General features: G+C 38.2%; 1 protein-coding gene across 1 annotated transcript; it reads right to left on the reverse strand.

Moving 5' to 3' along the window:
• Nucleotides 1-1,030: 1,030 nt before the first annotated feature.
• Nucleotides 1,031-16,089, reverse strand: LOC308172996 (monocarboxylate transporter 1-like; the record flags this gene model as incomplete). Its single annotated transcript, XM_080547965.1, has 7 exons — nt 1,031-1,171; nt 3,908-4,018; nt 11,443-11,607; nt 13,565-13,824; nt 14,048-14,833; nt 15,081-15,224; nt 16,086-16,089. 7 exons carry the CDS (start codon nt 16,087-16,089, stop codon nt 1,031-1,033), a joined length of 1,611 nt encoding a protein of 536 aa, XP_080404091.1.
• Between the last annotated feature and the right edge of the window lie 582 nt (nt 16,090-16,671).

Here is a 16,671-nt window from a genome sequence, read left to right on the forward strand (position 1 = left end):
TTTCAGAAAACAGGTGCAGTGATATTATGATAAGTTGCTTTGATTTAAGACGTAGGCTCTTGGGATTACCTTTTATGATGCTGTTATTTTTTGTCAAACCTTTCTATCTAAATACTCCTTTCACCAAGAAAAATCATGTCAAAGCACATCCATGGTCACAAACTGTTACAGTAGAGACAGAAATAAATGTGGTCGCCTTGATCATTATCAGCTGAAAATCTGAGCTGTAATTTTACTGAACTTGGACAAAAATGTTTTACTTTTAGTGGACAGATTGGTAGCAGCAGAAGACACACTAGTCATCTCTGGGGGACTCTACTAGCAACTACTAGCTTGATGGAGGGTGAAATCAATTTGGATAAACATAATTTCAACTCCCAGCCCTCACAATTCCGGCTTGAGTAGTCCCCAGGTAGCTATGAGGCCCCTTCCTTTCATTAATTTAAGCCTATTGACAATGATTCTTAATTGACCATTCTTGCCAACTGGCCTACATTGAGTTAGCTCTCTTTTAATTCTCTTTACTTTACCAATTGTATTGTATAGTTCTTGTGGGTAAGTTTCTTGACCTTGTTCTGTGGGCTTAATAGAGAAATTACTATGTACTAGGTAGAAAATACAAGATGGATATGATGATTAATTTAACACCATTTTCTTTAATGATAAAATCTATATAAATAACAATACATCATTGAATGTAATGTAGAGGAACAGGACAAGCAAAACAATGCTGTTAAAAGTAAGTGCAATAAATGTCATGAGCACAAAACCTCTCATGTTGAATGGACTCTATTAAGTCAAAACTAAAAAGCATTTTGTAGTAAAGTAAAGTGGCTGAACAGAAACAACATTACTCACACACTGTTACACAAAACAATGAATTTCACAAGCTTACATTTCAAATGTATTTTCATCAACAGCTTTTCTCAGCAACATTAAACATTTTAAGGCATGTATGAACTTGTGTGATGAAAGAGTATATTGCATCTCCAAACATGTAAAACACTATCCATCTAGGAAAACTCATTGGTTACGCAAAGATCTTTCCAGTGTCTTTTTTCTTCTTTTTGTCAGTGCCGGTGACAGCTGTCCAACCAGCATCCCTCATCCGTTTCATGGCAGCCAGCTTTAAGGCATTTCCAGGTGATTTCTGAAAGGCAGGGCTTGGAATCTGAAAATATAAGGATAATATAAAGAGAAATGAGGAAGTAAACTAGTAAGAAATTAATTAATGGCTAACTGTTAAATCATATAGCAATTACTTAACTACAAATGAGACTACTAAGATTATGACATATCATACTGTATACTAAACACCACACCACATTTGTGAATCAAATTCAATATATTACAGTTGTATTGAATGATTTAAACTACTGTGTGTACATCAGAGGGAGCATAATTGCAAGAGTGGAATATACAGAGGCTCAGTTTACCTTCTTGAACATGTCCAGTTTGGGATGCTTTACAGAAGAGACACTTGGTTGTAAGCTGCTCTTGAATGGCTCAGCTGCCCCAGCAAAGCTCTGTAATGAAAAGAACCAGAAGAACATCAGTATGATCCAATATGTGATGGGACGTATTATCGGATGTATTATCATGTACTTTGATGTATGTGATGGGACAACAAAAAAGTAAGTAAGTAAGTAAGTAAATAGGTGAGTGAGTGAGTAAGTACGGTAAGTAAATAGGTGAGTGAGTGAGTAAGTAAGTAAATAGGTGAGTGAGTAAGTAAGTAAGTAAATAGGTGAGTGAGTAAGTAAGTAAGTAAGTAGGTGAGTGAGTAAGTAAGTAAATAGGTGAGTGAGTGAGTAAGTAAATAGGTGAGTGAGTAAGTAAGTAAGTAAATAGGTGAGTGAGTAAGTAAGTAAATAGGTGAGTGAGTGCGTAAGTAAGTAAATAGGTGAGTGAGTGCGTAAGTAAGTAAATAGGTGAGTGAGTGAGTGAGTAAGTAAGTAAATAGGTGAGTGAGTGAGTGCGTAAGTAAATAGGTGAGTGAGTAAGTAAGTAAGTAAATAGGTGAGTGAGTAAGTAAGTAAATAGGTGAGTGAGTACGTAAGTAAGTAAGTAAATAGGTGAGTGAGTAAGTAAGTAAGTAAATAGGTGAGTGAGTACGTAAGTAAGTAAGTAAATAGGTGAGTGAGTGCGTAAGTAAGTAAGTAAATAGGTGAGTGAGTGAGTGCGCAAGTAAGTAAATAGGTGAGTGAGTGAGTAAGTAAGTAAATAGGTGAGTGAGTGAGTAAGTAAGTAAGTAAGTAAGTAAATAGGTGAGTGAGTAAGTAAGTAAGTAAATAGGTGAGTGAGTGAGTAAGTAAGTAAGTAAGTAAGTAAATAGGTGAGTGAGTGAGTGAGTAAGTAAGTAAGTAAGTAAACAGTGTGTTCTTTAAACACCAGCATAAAGGAGAGTCATGATTTACCAATAAATCATTCTGCTCAGAGCTGTCAGACTTGGGATCAAGCTCCAGGGTGCTCCTCCTCCACAGCGCTTTCTCAGTGGAGGGTGGTGTTCTAATTCTGTAGGACTACAGAGGAGACCATTCAAGGATACATACAATAAGGAGAATCCTTTGGGTGAATGGTCTGCAAATCATGGTCAATAAAACATAATCAATAAATACTACAAATCAACTAATACCTTAATCCGTGGTGTTTCTCCAACCCTGTTGTGAATGGAGTTGGTGTTCCAAGATGGAGTTTTGAGGCCTTCATTTTCATTTTCCTTTGACACATGAAATGTACAATGTAAGTTAATCAACGTCATGATGCAGTGATCACACACCGCACATGTCAGTAGCACAATGAATGAATGCAACAAATTAACTGAAATGAATCAACTGATACCTTATTTTGCAGTGTTAATCCAACCCTGTTTGTGGAACTCCTCGATGGAGTTTTGAGTGCTTTATTTTCAGTTTCCTTTGACACATGACACATACAATGTTCATGTACAAAAAGTCATTATACTGTGATTATTCAATACAACCTCCTATTCCACGATATGCATCCAGAATATTACAATTAATATTTAGTGGGGTAATTAAGGAGGTTCATCACTTACATTGATGTCTGGAGTTGAAGAAACTCTCTTGTTTGAGCTTTGGGATGGGGTTGGAGTGACAGTCTTCTGCTTTGTCTTAGAGAAATCAAACCCAGGCCTCTTGGAGACAGCTACTTTTGGGGTCTCAGAGTATTTTATTCTTTTTGAATTTGATTCAAGCAGCTAATTGTTCAACATAGAAAATGAAATGGATTACTATCAGATACTTTAAAAATACACAAAATGGAATACAGAGCATTTATCCCCAGATATACAGTATATACCTGTTTACTCTGTTTCTCCAATTGCTGGCTCATTTGCAGAGATGCCATGATGTCTTTTTTCAATTCTGTTATCTCCTGTTGTAAGTTCTCCTAAAACCCAACAGGACAGCATGAATGAGTAAAACACCATACATAACATCATTGTCTTATCAAATTACTGCATTGGAGTAATGAAATAAATGATACGTCAGAATGTCCTTACTACTGTACACTTACCCACTCCTTCTTTAATTGTTTTAGTTGTTCTTTCAAACTCTTGGTTTCTATGTTTTTCTGTGACAAGTCCAATTCCTGAGGAGAATTTCAAGAGCCATTTCCATAAAGTGCTCAGAGCAGAAGTACTCACATTAAATGTCAATATACTGTATACATATATACTATAATGAGCATACCAGTGATGTTCTAATAGCATCAACCTCTGTTTCTTTCCTCTTCTTCTCAACAAGCTCTGCATCTTTCTCTTCAACCATTTTGTCATACTGGTTCTGATACCAACAGGGAACAACATGTTAAATAGTACGAGGAACATTTCATTTCGGCAGTGGAGTGGATTACTTTGTGGACATTTATCATAGGACAACCTTACCTTGTGCTTTTCCATCAAGGCGACCATATCTGCTATTTTGTGCTGACATTTGATTTCTGCATCTTCCTTACACTTGATGGCTTCAACAGCTGTGACCTTCCACTGTTGTACCTGCAGGGAACACACTGTATATCATGTATTTTCAGACACATCTATTGGGAGCTGAAAATGTACTGCATAAACGTCCAAAGAATAACCTCTTTCTGGAGCTCTGCTTCAGAGGTTGATTTAGTCCCAAGATCATCAATCAGTTTTTGACATTCCTCATCATTCAGTTGTTGAATATTATTTGACTCCTCTTTTAATCTGTGAATCTAAAGTGGATGATATAACAACTGCATTACAATGTGGGAACATTTCCCTATACTTTAAAATATGTATTTAGGTTCATTAGCAAAACAGATATTTTAACATATTGCTGTAGATGCATTCTGCTTTTAATAAATAAGTCATAACATGCCATACCTCATTTTCAAGTTGACTGGATTTTTCCACCTCCTTTACTCTTTGTTTTTTCAGCATTTTAATCTGGGAACAAACAAGGAAACAATTAGCTAAATGAAAAACAATTATGTTGTCGAGAGATGGACATTTTTACAGATGATATTTGATAGTCACTACACACCTCTTTTTGACATTCATCATGGGATTTAGTTTTACCCTCCAATTTTGCCTTCAGGATGGATAGCTGTAGAGAAAAAAAGACACATTTCATACACTCTAGATTTCAGACATGGGGACTTGTTTGATTCCTTGTTTTTTCCTAATCACCTTTGTTTCCACTGATTTAATGTGCTTCTCTTTTTTAGTGAGTTCAGCCTGCAATTCTTCACACTAGAGAAATGAGTAAAGAGAACATATACTACATTCTGTAATATTTGGATGGAGATTTGTATACACACACAAGTTGACATGTTCACTTTCTTACACTTTCTTCAAGCTTCTTCTCCAAATTCTCAGTGTCTTGACCTTGTTCTTTTATGTTGGTGTTTAATGACTTCACTTCCTCTCTATTGGTAAAAAGGAGAAGGATTTTTAAATTGTCTTTCTTTACAGTGTATAATTACTCGTATACAGATGTGGATATTCAATCTAACCGTAATTGATGATTTTCTTCTTCAAGTCGTTCAGTTTCTTTTGTGATGGTCATCTCTTTTGTTTCAATCTCCTGATTGGCGTGAAGATATTTCCAGCACATCAACACACAAAGATGAAAGAAGCAACATATTGTCTTGCAAAGTACAGTACACTGTGGGGCTTTAACTCACAAACTACCAAAGAGTTCCGGAACACTAAGTGTTTTATGTGGTGTTAAGCCCAATGCACACGGCGTGCGATTTTGTCGCACCGCCGAATTCGATTCTCCATTCACATTCATTCATTCATTGGTGTGAATTGAGAATCGAATGTTGTCGTGAGACAAAATCGCACGCCGTGTGCATTGGCCTTTAAACTAGCAACAATACTTTGGGGCAACTTTATTCACCCTCAGCACTCAATGAGTTAAATATTATAGCTAAAATGTTCTGTTTACAGCACCACATTTTCAATTCAAACCTTAAGATGAGCTTCAATAATTTTCGTCTCTGAGGACTGATTCTTAATCTGCTCAACAATGATCTTCTTCTCTAGTTGCAGCTGGTTGAAACGTATAGATAGCTCTTCATGCTTCACCCTGGGGAAGTCACATTACATTATTATCTTTATAGTGGAGGAAAACCATCCTGACATTATTGTGTGTGTGATATTCCAACTAAAATAACTCACTCATGCTGTGCAATGTCTTTCTTTAATTTCTCTATCTCCTTGATGGATGTTTCGTCTTTCCTCAACGCAACAGATAACTGCCCCTCAACCTCTTGTACTTTACTCTGGGGAAATATAAAATAAGTGGTGTGATTCTAGTCATTTAACATGGTGTGATTGTTGTTAAGTATACCAGCTTTTATGTATTCAAGGAAAAGGTGGACAATGGAATCAAACCTCAGTCACAAGGGCTTTTTCCTTCAAATCATTGTGTGTGTCTTCAGCTTTTTTAAGAGCCTTCTCCAGTGAATTGTTCTCTACAGACCTTATCTCCATTTTAATCTAAAAGAGTAAAAATACATGCCTATAATTCAAATATAACTATTTTATCACAGCTATTAGTAACCTGATGCCTTTATGTTTTAATTACACATTTCTGTACACAGCAAACCAGGAAAGGATAAAGGATTCGTTTTTAAAAAGCTAGACGATTCTTTGGCGTAAATTACTATAACATACCCATTGTAGCCACATAATTACAGTACCTAATAACAAAAACAAGTAAATACCAGTGCAAACAGTATTATGAAATAAAGTTGAAGCAAAATACTTCCGCTTAAAGTTGTGTTGTAGACTAGAATAGATTATTTGTAATGGACAGAAATGTATCTATATAAATGTATCTATAGAATTGAATGTTATCTCACCTTGAATTGCTGAACTTGCCCATTTTTCTCTGCAAGATCATAAGTGAGTTCCAATGTTCTGTTATTCACTACTTCAATCTTTTCCTCTAGTGACAGGATATATTTGGATTTGACATCCTACAGACAATAATTAAATAATTATGACACACACTATTAATTACAAAAATGTAAGAATTTGTTCAGGATGTTTCAATTGATGGTCTGGTTTCTTAGCCTGAAAATAGTCTATGGGCTAGGATAAACTTTAATTCAGGATTCAGAGTTGTTTATATAGCCACTACAGCTAACTTTAGCCTAACTAACAAAAACAACATTGGGAGTGATGGGGGCTCAAAAAAGTGTTCAATATTTGCAGCCAAATCGCCCTCAAAGTAACTTCCAAGCAGGTCAGAGAGTTCATTGAAGTGATTGTGGCCACAAATCTTGAACGTCTTTATTTTTTTTAGCTCCCATCACTCCCATAGTTTTTTTGTTAGCAGTGACTAAAGTTAGCTGAAGTTAGTAGTGGCTATTTAAATAACCATGGATTAAAGTTTCTCCTAGCCCTGAACCAACCATTTAAGCAGAGTGCCAACTTGTGTTCAAAGTTAAAATTAGTCATTCTAGTCATTACCAATTCATCCTCCAGGATTTGTAGCTGTCTGTCTTTATTTTCTTTCTGCTCTTTGAGTTCCTCTGGAAGACAAGAATGATCTTCAATATATAGTGCATATTACACAACTAAACTGAAATGATACAAACGTAAACAATGTCCCCTCACTGGAATAATGCATTACCTAATTCAGAGTTTTTCCTGTAAAGGTCGTTGGTGATTGAGGTCACCTTCAGTTCTAGTTCTTTCGCCCTGCGGAGATGCAAGTTAACATTAACACTGTAGTAAACAGACCATTTCAGTGATGAATATTGGGGGGGGGGGGGTGTCTGCTGAACCTACTTCTCTATCTCCAATGTCAATGATGTTTGCAACTCCTGAGCTGTGGCCTGAATCTCTAAAAGCTTGTCTGTTTGTAGATCTTTAATTTGATTGAGCTCATCCAGGCTTGCATCTTTCTGGATGAGGACTGTTGCATATTCCTCTTTATTGAGCTCTAGTGCAGCAGCAATAGCTTTACGACCTTCCTAAACATTCAAAATAAATAATGCATGGTTTAAATTACATAAAGCTAAATAAGTATCTCCAATGACCAGAAGGTTCTTTCTAAATATACAGGGTGAATTCATTGACATTTTATTCTCTCTACATCCAAAGACAGCGTATGAAACAACATACTGTACTAACCTCAGTATCTTTATTGAGCTGCTCTGCTCTTTGTAGTTCTTCAAATAGGGATTCTTGTTCCTGTTTAGAACTTTGAAGGACTTCATGTTGTTGGTCTGTGAAATGAGATACGATGTTCTTACAGTTTACAATTAATGATAATATACCAATGATGACTTATTGTCAGTCCTACTCTAACATTCAGTCCTACTCTAACTCTAAACAGCAATGTTTTGGGAGTTGAAGTGAGTGCATAACATACAGTAGGCAACACCTGTTATTTAGTACAATAGCATAATTAACTTGGAGCTCATTGACTCAAATTTGTAACATCAAGCAAGTGCTTGGTATTTAAATAACTTTGAACAGTGTTCAACTTTATATTTTTCTTTCTTGATATCACTATTTGCATTTATAAACTCAATGACAAATGTCATTGTCTTGAAACAACTTTCATACTTGCGGTCTCTTGTAACTGTTTGAAACTCTCCTGGGTTTCATGGAGGTTTAGCAGGATTTCCTGAAGTTCATTTTCTTTGTCCCTAATTTTAACCTGAAGTATTACAATCTGTGGAAGATAATTCCAGTTTTCAGATTTAGCCTACATGGTCACAGTCAAATTCCAGTCACAAGATGCATTATTAATAAGCTAGGCTTATATCAAGAGTCCAAGAGTCTCCAACTTTGGTAATGTAGTGTGCAGGCTCTTGTTCCAGCCCTGCCCTAACACAACATATTAAATAGCCTGTACACCATATACCTACATCAGCACTTCAGGACTGGAATTGGAGAGCTCTAATTTATTCATTTATTAAAGAGAAATTTACTGCTACTGACAAACCTCCTTTTGTTTCATGCTGTATTCTTTCTCAAAAGTCTCCTTTAGTTCTTCAAATTGTTGCAAGCCCTCTTTGACTGTTGAATGATTAGAACAGAAGAGTTATTGAACTTAACCTTTAATAGTTACTGTAGGCCCTAGGCTATACGATTAAAATTCACATCAGACAATGTCCACAACAACAGAATCTATACTACCGGTAACCAATACTGCCCTGCAGAGGCTAACCACAATACCTAAAAACATTTATAAGTTATAAGTGAAATTATAAGTGACATTTTAAGTGAAAATCATAAGTGAAATTTCAATATCTGTTTTATCTTGTTACAAAATGTCAGAGTTCAACCAATCCAATCAATTTTAGAGAAATGTGATATAAAGAATTGCAGTATTGCATTTGGCTGGATAGTCATTAAAGAACTTTAAAGCCATTTTCTCAGTTTCACTGTTTGCGTAGTTACTGCGGTTAGCCTCTGCCGGGAAGAATAATTCTACATCCTATTCATACCTTTCTGCATTTCATGACGGTTAGTTTCATCTTGAACACGGAGGCCCTCAAAGGCATTGATCATCCTCTACAGTAACAATAAACATGATCATCAACAAACACTTTTTCTACCAACTAATATTACCCTGCACATACTCCAAAGAAGTATTTTTGGAGAGGAATTAAATAATTTCAATCAAGAGATGAGGTGATGACATTCACCTGGATATTCTCACTATTCTCCATAGACAGTTGATGGGTTTCTTCTCTCTCAGACTCACCTAAGAAAACATGAAGTATAGTACAATATACTAGAACTAATATTATAGTACAATATACTAGAACTAATAATATAGTACATGGGCCACAACACGTCAGTCTAATTCTGCAAGGTAGCATGTAAAAACATTTGGTATGTTATACTCACATAGATTTATTTTCTCAGCTGATCTTTGAAACGTATCCTTCAGTATGTTACACAAGTTCCGTGTGGCATTCATTCTATCAGGGAAATAAGGATTAGCTACATATAGAACACATTCATGATTATATAAGGTATCTGGAAGCTAACCTACACATTCTAATTACTAAAACTAATTGTACAACTTCAACTGTATGAAACAGCACGCAACTCTTTCTGACTAATTGATGGCTCTTTGAAGCCTCGGTTCAGTGTCACTGTTCTTAAAGTGTGGATTCCACTGAATCTAGCCCTCTATTGCAACAAATCAGCCGATAACAACAACAGGGATCATTTTGTTGACCCTAGCCTAAGACTAGATTGTTGAGTAGGGCCTTATACAGTGTAAATTAATAACAAGACAAAATATTAATTTCACACAAAATCAAATACTATACATACTTGTTCCTAAGATCAGCATTGTCACCGATCTGTTCCTCAAGTTTTATGCTGAGACTTTCATTTCCAAACTGTAACAAGCAGACAATACATCTGTGATGAATATACCAAAGGACAACAGCAAGTCATTTACACCGCCATTTCAAAATATAACCTGTTCTACTTACTTGCAATTCCTGGATGGCTTTGCGTTGAGTCTCAATTGTTCTTTTATTTTCTTGTAGTTTCCTATCTTTCTGTACAGCTTCTGAGTCCACTTTGACTTTCCAACATTTGACTTTCTCAACTTCATCATATAGCTTTGAGCACAGTTGACTCGGTTTGCAAATAGTCTAGGGGAATATATTCACACATAAACATATGTCTGAGAGTCTAGGGGAATATATCACACATAGGCCAATATGTCAGAATTTTTCTATGATATAAAAAAAATATATAATATACAGTAACATGGTATTACTCTCTGAAATGTTACACAAAGCAATAATCTAGGTTAGCTACACATATCAAGACCAAGAATGGTCTTTGAGAAAAAGTCTGCACTCTTCACACAAGCATTTCATGTTTACTGACTTCCTCTTCTTCTTCTTCTTCTTCTGGCACAACTGTCATCCTGGATAGGCCTACATCTTTTGAGAAACAGAATAATCTCTGAGGACACACTGCTACCTCCAGATCTATGTGCGACTCACACTTTAAAGAGATTTTTTATTTATTTTTTACAACAATTCCAGTTGACACACATTGTCTAAGAAATCAGGCCTACACAATAACTAACGTTTAGGAAAATAGTAGAGTTATATTTGGATGGGTACAAGCATTAGTGTGGCACCGATATTATTCGAATCAATGACATACCTGCTCTGGTGGGCTTCATAGGCACGACCTTTGCATTGGGAAACGGCATACTTGATGCTTTTTCAAAATATTTATTGTAGCCCTACAATAAAAATAAACAAATAAATAAACACAGTAGCTTAAGTATGCCTCATTGTTGAAGTGAAACACTGTCACACCAAATGTACTGGCTTGCTTTTGTTTGGTTGTAGACTTTACATTGAGTTGCCCTCAGTTGCTGTCAGTACAATACTACCTAGGACCCCTACTTGACATATGAGCTACTGTAGGTTAATATATATATATATAAGCCTACAATGTTGAGCAGTGTGTGTTGTTACACATGGCATGTGACAGTCCTTAGGCGTCATTCCAACAGTCCAATGCGTGCCGTAGTGACGTAGGCAAAGCTACATCATCTAGCTACATCTATTCTACCACATGAGTTTATTTCAATGTCTCAATGTTTCATTTAAATATATTTGGATGCTGTTCTGTCTCGAGACCAACTGCCGTCGTAGCCCAACGGTCTCCTACGGGAGAAGACTGGTGTGATGTTATTCACTCATCCGTGGGGGTGTAAGACAGACATGTAGACATGTTGTAAATGATGTTACTTACTGATAATAGTACGAAATAAAAGTGAACACTCTACTCCATGTTTACTGAGCAAAGCAGTTCGTGTCATGTACTGTACCTAGCTACTTTAATAGCATGTCAAATACATTCGTACTATATAGTCTGTGGCGATTTAACCCTTTCTTTTAAGATCAAAATAAAAGAATAAAAATAGCTAGACATACCTGTTCCTGCACAGAAGGCCTGTAGCCGCACATGTCCTCGAAGCTTTCCTGAGGTTTAACAGGTTTGACGGTGGACACCTGTCCTGTGAGTCTGGGAGGCACCAGCAGCTTGAAGTTGATTAAGTTGAATCCTCTATCTCTCTCCATCCTGTCAGCACTGTGGTCCTATTGGCATAAACATTACGGCGTTAGAATGTGTTGCTAATGTTATTTACTACAATTACCTCAATTGGTACACTTAATTATACAGCTCCCAACTAGCTACATTTAAAGTCCGTTAACGTTAGCTGATTGACACCTGACAAGGATCAGCTAGTTATAACATGCTAACAGTGGGCTAGCCACTAGCCAGGCAGCTCAAACAGTCCGTCGAGATGCTAAATAAAGCATATACTGGTAAGCGTATGAGCAAGGGTATTTAGCGATATGATATTTCGATAAATAATTGAGGCAATTTGTAATATAAAACCGTGTTTCACAAAACGGTGAATTACCGTGACCTGTCGAGTTGAGGGAGACAGATGTTAAACGGCAGTTTGTTCTCGACGTTCTACAAGCAGGTGAGGTGAGGTGAGTCTGACCTCGAGCTGCAGTGGGCGTGGCTGAAATTCAAGTGTCCATCAAAACCGACTTCAAATTTCCCGGAAATAACTGCTCGCCTACTAAATTTCTCGCATACTCAAATCTCGCATACTGTACAGTTCGGAACGTACTACATACTCAAAATCTACGTCATATATAGTATGAGTAGTATGCTAGTACGCTATTCCGAACACAGCCAATGTCCATATTCCTACTTTATTCTTTGTTTCTTTCCTAGCGACAACATTGTGACAATTCAACAGTGTTGATGTTATATGTGTAGGCCTATGCCATGAAAGTATTATTCAATGTTGTGTTATGTATTGATTTATTATTATTATTATTATTATTATTATTATTATTATTATTATTATTATTATTATTGATTTCCCCACCCTAAGGCCAGACAGAATTTGTATTTACAGACCAGAGCAGATGCAAATAATAAATTGTACTTGTTTACAAATTTGTTTTATTTATAAATGCATTTATGTTCTATTGTATACACTGCTGCCTTATCCTTGTTTGGCTATAAACACATTCATATGATTTAATCATTCCATGATGTTTTGGTGAAAACATTATGGTCACCATTTAATGGACACAAATATGTACAATGAAACACATGCACATGATCTTAGATTTGCTAATACCAACAGTCCCACAATAAACCCCTAGAGCATTTGAAAAATAATGATGACCGAGGTCTTGGTCTGCTCATCAAGATCAAGAATGCTGGTTCTAATGCTCCTGTATTACAATTGGAGCAAACTTTTAAATTCAGAATTAAAAGTTTCAAGGTCTAAAAGATATTCAGTGCAAGCTTAACATGTTTATATCTGGCATATGTTCAAAGTTACTGTGCACAAAACTGAAATCCTCAGCAAAAAAACGACATCATCTTGCAATATAATGTGCAAACAATTTCCTCCAGGATGATGTTGAAAGTCCTGAAGGTTGCCTGAAATAGTCTGAGATAAACAATAGTTTAATAGAAAATGGCAGTGTGATTATTTTTTTAAGGGATTCATTAAACCGTATAAGAATACTATAATAGCCATTAAGTGCTTTCACAGAAAACATTTGCAGTCATGTTTGGAGACATTGCACTGCAAATGAGCATTGCTGAAGAGATATTTAACATATTAACACATAAACTACCTGCATATGATTGAACACAAATGCAAAAAACAACAGTCTAATTCACCTTAAATAGTGCCTTATTAAACAATATAATATCAACATTTTGCAGAGCAGTTAAATGCAGTAAACTCCATGCTTCCACATATCACACAGAAAGTGCCTCTTATTCTGGTCATACTATGCTTATAATGCATTGTTAGATAATGGAGGTAAATGGAAATGGGGAAGTGATACTGTGTAGGTTTTTGTGAATACTGTGATAGATTGCTATACAGCTTAATTCAAAATGACTCACATTTCTGCTGGTTCTGTCATTGGAGATGAACATGATCTCATTGACTACATTGATACATCAACTGAGTGTGAATTCGGTCGAGAGGATATTAAGTTAGACTACGTCTTCTTCAGCTCTGGCCACATCCATGGATCTCAGAGGCAATGTCATGTCATCACTGGCCTCCATGGCAGCATTGTCCTTGTTCGACTCCTCTTCTTTGCCCTCCAGTTTGGCCCTCCTCTCCTCCTCTTTCTTCTCTTTGTCCAACAACCGGTAGTTGATGCCCATTCCAGCAAACAGGAACACACTGGCAATAATGAGGATGACCCCACAGCTTTGGTATGTGTATTGGTAGTCATTGTAGATGTCATTGAATTTTCCTGTGGAGATTAAGAGAGTTTCATTTTAACATTGAATATGGAAAAACAAAGCATTAGTAAACAACATGTTATACAATATGAAAGTCAACTGTGTGAGTGTTTGTGTGCGTGCGTGTGTGTGTGTGTGCGTGTGCGTGTGTGCGTGCGTGCGTGCGTGCATGTGTGCGTGTGTATACGCGGATGGGTGTGCATGTGTGTTTGCACGATGCTCATGTGTACTCACCTAGTAAGGGGGGCCCTAACAACACAGGCCCACACTCCACAATGGTGACTAGACCCACTGCACTTGAGAAGCGCTGGGGACCCACCAAGTCCATCAGGGTTTCAAAGAGAACAGAGCTCAGCCAGCCGAAAGCAAAGCCAAAGAAGAGGGCATAGATGACGAAGCCTGTGTAGTCCACAGAGAGGGGGGCCAGCACATGGCACACGCCATTATACAGCACAGAGGCCGCAAAGAAGTATTGTATCCTGGGCCGGACCCACTTGGTGTTGGCCAACAGGCCCATGGAGGGCCGGGCAAACATGTCCACAAAGGCCAGCACAGAGAGCAGGAAGGCTGCCTTCTCTTTGGGGATGTCCTTACTCTTGGCATAATTACTAAGATACACCAACGGTGAGAAGAGGCCGAAGAACATGACAATGTTTCCCATGATGTAGAGCAGAAAGCCTCTGTGTTTGAAAAGGGTGAGGTCAATAAAGCTGTTGACCTTCTTTAGGCAAGTTGTGCTCTCTTTTGCTTCGTCACTATCGCTCACGGCAGGTTGGGGTTTTGGTCCGATGGGTCGCATGAGAGAACCAGCCACACAGCAGTTGAGAAGCAGGCCTCCCAGGATCAGGAAACTCCCCCTCCAGCCAAACTGGTCAAAGAGCCAGCTGTTAAGGGGAGCCAGGGTGGAGAGGAAGACAGGACTGCCTGCCATGGCAATTCCATTGGCGATGGGGCGCTTGTTGTAGAAGTACTTGCCAATCATAGTGAGAGCAGGATTGAGATTGAATGCCAGTCCCAAACCTACCAAAAACAAACTGTTACACACATAATTGAAGTAATCAGTATTTCATTAATTTAGTATTTTACTTAGACACGATTAAAAGATACATACTGTAAATCAACTATCACATTTTACATTCAACTTTCAGTAATGAAAACTAACCCTACAACAAACCCTAACCCAGTATAAAAGGAATTTACATCGAAAAAGTGAGTTTCACATTTTTTGAATTGTAACTCTAAATCATGGAGAACCAAAATGAGATACCTCCAATCACTCCCACACAGAGGTAGAGCCCTTCGACTGAGTTGCAGAAGGAGGCAGCAACGAGTCCAGATCCAGCCAGGCAGCCTCCCAACATCATGACAGGGCGACTGCCGTACTTATTAACCAGGATACTGCTTATGGGACCTGAGAAGAACACACGTCAGAGAGATAGTGTGGGTGAGTATAACACAACTGCAAACAATAAGCTGGTCTATATGGTATGCAAAGTCATTTTGGGAAACATCATGTTATGATGGCATACAGGTTGCCAAAAATGGTTTGAAAGGTGAAAAACCTCTATGTGAGAGAGCGTTTTATATATATTTGACCACCAGCCATAGGCTACTGTAATCGGTTGTGAACTAAAGTGGGCCGGTCTGAGGTATGAAATTCCAGAGCTAAAAATGAGTCCCACTCCGACCCTGAACCCGGCACACAAGAGCAATAATTAAATTAAATAACCTACGTAACTAAAATTACAAGACTGGCACGCAATCAGTAAACTTGCAAAAGGTGGGGAGGAGTGGGAGGAGGAGAGGGGAGGTGGAGGAGGAGGAGGAGGGGGGGGGGGGGAAGAGGAGGAGGAGGAAGAAGATGGGGAGGAGGGGGAAGAGGGAAGAGGTGGAGGAGGAGGAGGAGGAAGAGGATGGGGGAGGAGGGGGGGGAGGAGGGGGAAGAGGGAAGAGGAGGAGGGGGAGGAGGAGGAATGCGATTGGTTATCCCATACTCAAGCTCCACCCTCCTCTGTGTCTCTGTGTCCACCACCACCACCTCACAACCCCCTCAGCTGGAACTGATAAACACACAACTACATCCTGGTAATCAGGAGGAAGGGGGGTGGGGGGAGGAGGGGGGGGGTAGAGGGGGGGGGGTTGATTAATAAATCAATCTCACTGCTGGGAATTCCATATGTTACCACCTGACAGGTGTCTTAATCTGGGCTACGTGTGTGTGTGTGTGTGTGTGTGTGTGTGTGTGTGTGTGTCTATATCTGCCTGTGTTCACCCATGCATGTGTGAATGACGCATAACGCAGAGGTCAAAATGTTTATTGTATTGGAGGATTTTTAATGAATGCTGATAGGCGCCGACAGAATATCAGCCGCATTTATGAATAAACAATGTTTATTTCAAAAAAATGTGTTGTGTTGGAAGGTGGGGGCGGCGCCCTAGAGAGAGAGAGAGAGAGAGAGAGAGAGAGAGAGAGAGAGAGAGAGAGAGAGAGAGAGAGAGAGAGAGAGAGAGAGAGAGAGACCGCGGCGAGGATGCACGAGATCCCGAAAGGGGGTGAGGTGCGGGGAGCCGGGCGAACGGACGGTGCTGAGCTGTGCGGGACTTAAATAAATACTTATTCTACACCTGTTCCTCTGTGTCGACCTCCCTCTGTTTCTAGAGACCCTTACAGGCCTACTGTCATTCACAGGAGATTAATGGTGCGCGTCGTTCTTTTGGAAAACGTGTTTAGAATATATATCATATAAATAAATATAAATAATACTCATTACATTGACATTTTTTATCAAATAATGGTTGTGGTAATGTATTATTAGCGACCCCCAAAGATGTATGATTTAGTTTCTCTTAGAGAGAGA

This window comes from Nansenia antarctica, assembly GCF_963989245.1.
Source record: "Nansenia antarctica genome assembly, chromosome: 18".
Classification (NCBI taxonomy): domain Eukaryota; kingdom Metazoa; phylum Chordata; class Actinopteri; order Argentiniformes; family Microstomatidae; genus Nansenia; species Nansenia antarctica.